This window comes from Pseudorasbora parva, chromosome 13 (assembly GCF_024679245.1).
Source record: "Pseudorasbora parva isolate DD20220531a chromosome 13, ASM2467924v1, whole genome shotgun sequence".
In the NCBI taxonomy this organism is placed as follows: Eukaryota; Metazoa; Chordata; class Actinopteri; order Cypriniformes; family Gobionidae; genus Pseudorasbora; species Pseudorasbora parva.
The window spans coordinates 46,298,416-46,301,659 of record NC_090184.1 but is presented as its reverse complement, the minus strand read 5'-3'; the positions used below and the strand labels follow the sequence as shown (position 1 = coordinate 46,301,659).

At 38.8% G+C, this 3,244-nt stretch overlaps 1 protein-coding gene across 2 annotated transcripts in view; it reads left to right on the top strand.

The window, feature by feature from the left end:
• Positions 1 to 199, top strand: part of prdm6 (PR domain containing 6) — an 83,508-nt gene extending 83,309 nt beyond the window's left edge. For both annotated transcript variants that reach the window (XM_067414599.1, XM_067414600.1), the window contains exon 7: positions 1 to 199. This exon is cut by the window's left edge and continues 57 nt beyond it. In XM_067414599.1, coding sequence (XP_067270700.1) covers positions 1 to 58 — 58 coding nt within the window. In that variant the 3' untranslated portion in view covers positions 59 to 199.
• The last annotated feature ends 3,045 nt before the right edge of the window (positions 200 to 3,244 follow it).

Here is a 3,244-nt window from a genome sequence, read left to right as displayed (position 1 = left end):
GATGCCCAACGAGTGCAAACCCATCAGCGAGAGCAGCGAATCAATCGAGGTGGATTAACTGATTGACCGGCGAGGGAAAATCATGATTAAATGTCACGGACACTTAAGCAAAACCAAAGATTTCCTCAGAGAAACTCTCAATCACACGCAGAAAACCAAAAGCAGTAATAAAATAAGAGAGATGTTAAGAGTTATTGATCCTGGCACAGATGTGGGGCGGGGCAGGGGGCGGGGCCTGAGGGTTTGGGGACATTATTTATTCATGAGTTGATGAGACTGTTGCACAAACTGATGCTCCTCCTCTGTGTGTGTGTGTGTGTGTGTGTGTGTGTGTGTGTGTCTCGTTTTACAGAACAAACACTCGTACACTTTACTGTCACTTTACTGCTTAAACAATGAGCAATACTTTTATTATTGTCTTGTTTTGGGGAAAATAACTCAAAATGAAGAGAGTTTTTGCTTAAAATAAGATAAATAATCTGCCAATGGGGTGAGAAAAATAATCCACATTTTTTGCAGTGTGTGAATAATGTATTAGTATTTTATTTTATTTTTTTCTGCATTGTTAGTTCACCAATGGAAGATTATTGCAACGTTTAACCAAAACATCTGAACATTATTAAATCAAGATACATTCACTGGAGATACGAGATATTATTGATCAGAATAAAGTGAGTTTGTGCTTAAAACAAGACGGCAGGAACAGATGATCTTTAAACATAAACTCATATAAAGCTTAAATTTGATCAATTACTCAAACTAGACTTCTCGTCTCATGTCATTCTGCATTTCCAGTGAATCAATCTGGTTTTAGAGATTATATTTTTTTCAATTTAAAACACTTTGTTGGCATGATTGTGTTTACAAAACATAAACAATATAATAATAACAACAATAAAAAAAGGATTAAAATAAGGTGCTAATTAATGATAAAAAATAACGTATGCTATTACACACACACAGGCATCCAGACAGAGACACACACACACACACAAGTAATGACACACACGTATAGACAGACACATGCGTGTATGTACAGACACACACGCATGTATGTAAAGACATACAGACACACACACACACGTGTAATGAGACTCGTATAGACAGACACACACACACGTAATGACACGTACAGACAGACACACGCGTGTATTTACAGACATACAGACACACACACACGTGTAATGAGACACACGTATAGACAGACACACACACACACGTAATGACACGTATAGACAGACACACGCGTGTATTTACAGACATACAGACACACACACACGTGTAATGAGACACACGTATAGACAGACACACACACACACGTAATGACACATATAGACAGACACACACGCGTGTATGTACAGACACATGCACACAATGACACACGTACACACAGACACACACACACACGTAATGACACGTATAGACAAACACACATGTACAGACAGACAGCCACACACACATGTAATGACACACACACATATAGACTGAAACACGTATAGACAGACACACGAACACACACACACACACACACACGTAATGACACGTGTATAGACAGACACACACACACACACACGTAATGACACACAAACGTACAGACACACACACACACACACATACACGTGTAATGACACGTATAGACAGACAGACACACACACACACACCTATCTCTTTCTAGACAAGATATTTGTTCTGTAAAACAAGACAAACCCAGAGCATCGTTTTCTGCCGTGTTAAGGCTCTGCCAGCACACAAACTGATTCATATATTATAAATATAATATATTATATCGCTGTGTGTGTGTGTGTGTGTGTTTGTGCTTTCTGAGGAGTGTGTGTGTGTGCTTTCTGAGGAGTGTGTGAAGCGCTCCACATCTGTAATCGCATCATCTCTGCAGCATGACACAAGGCCAGCGGCTGCTTCACCAAAAAGGACTTTTCTTTGTATAAAATGTAAATTATGAATATTATATTTCTCCCATATCATGCTGTACGGCACTTTTGACAATTATTATTATTATTTAATATTTCAGCTCTGTATGAAGCACCATGTAAAGAGATCACAGCAGACGGAATGTTTCTATCTTCTGTTTCCCAGAGCTTTAATATGATTATGAGACACTTTTTAATCAAAGTTATGATGTTTCACGCAAACCAAAGTCACCCAATGGAAATGTGCTCCTTTTCTAAACGCACACAATCTATTTAGTTTTTATGAATCATGTGAAACTCGTGTTCATGTTTTGTTTGCATGATTTCAACATTGTTGTACATAAACAACAGGCCAAAAATGTTCTTGTGAATAAAGTACTGACCACACTTTGATTACCATTAAACTGGGTGATTGTATTTGATGATATCATTGAATATTGTCATTTTTGTTGCATGTAGAGTACAATAATTTTTAATTATGTTTTTTTTAAATATCAAAATGAAGTGAGTTTTTGCTTAAAACAGGCAAAATGATCTGCCAATGGGGTGAGAGAAATAATCTTATTTCTGATTGAGACGGAAACAAGAAACAAGATTTCAATCAGAAATAAGATTATTTTTCTCACCCCATTGGCAGATCATTTTACTTGTTTTAAGCAAAATCTCATTTTGATTTTATATTCAACAAAACAAGAAAAAATATCTTATGTAATTTTACTCATCTGGTAAATACATCTTGATTTAAGAATTGTTAGATATTTCAACAAGACAAAAATACTAAGTAAGAAGAGCATTTTTTTGAGTTTTTTGCTCGTCCCTTGTTCTCGCAGGAGCATGAGATCCATCTTGGGCCGCTGTGATGTATCAGGATGGCTCTCGGGCCCCGGGCCCCTGTGGTGAAGGTCAGGTCCCCCAGCGTCTGTGTGTCTCGGGCAGCTGTCGAGGGGTTATACATATGACCTGCAGAACCTGAACCCGCGCACCAGCTGATTTATTAGGCCGCGCCGCGCACCTTTTCTCCAACAAAACAGCAATTTCAGGCTGGAGTCCTTCTTTCATGTGGAGCATTCGAGCGCGGGTGTGTTTGTTTGCCGTGCCGCTGATAAACGGGGTACATGATTGGAGCGTATTACATCAACATTATTCCTAACGTTTCTGGCTTTGTTGTGTTTTGTTTGGCTCGTCTGCTGCCGCCCACTATTAGAGCAATACTTACAGTCTTAATATAGTGCCGGCCCCCTAGTCTTTGGAAAATCTGCTGCTATTGAGACTCTGAACGTCCCTCAGCTGCCAATTACACATCATTACGGGCGTTT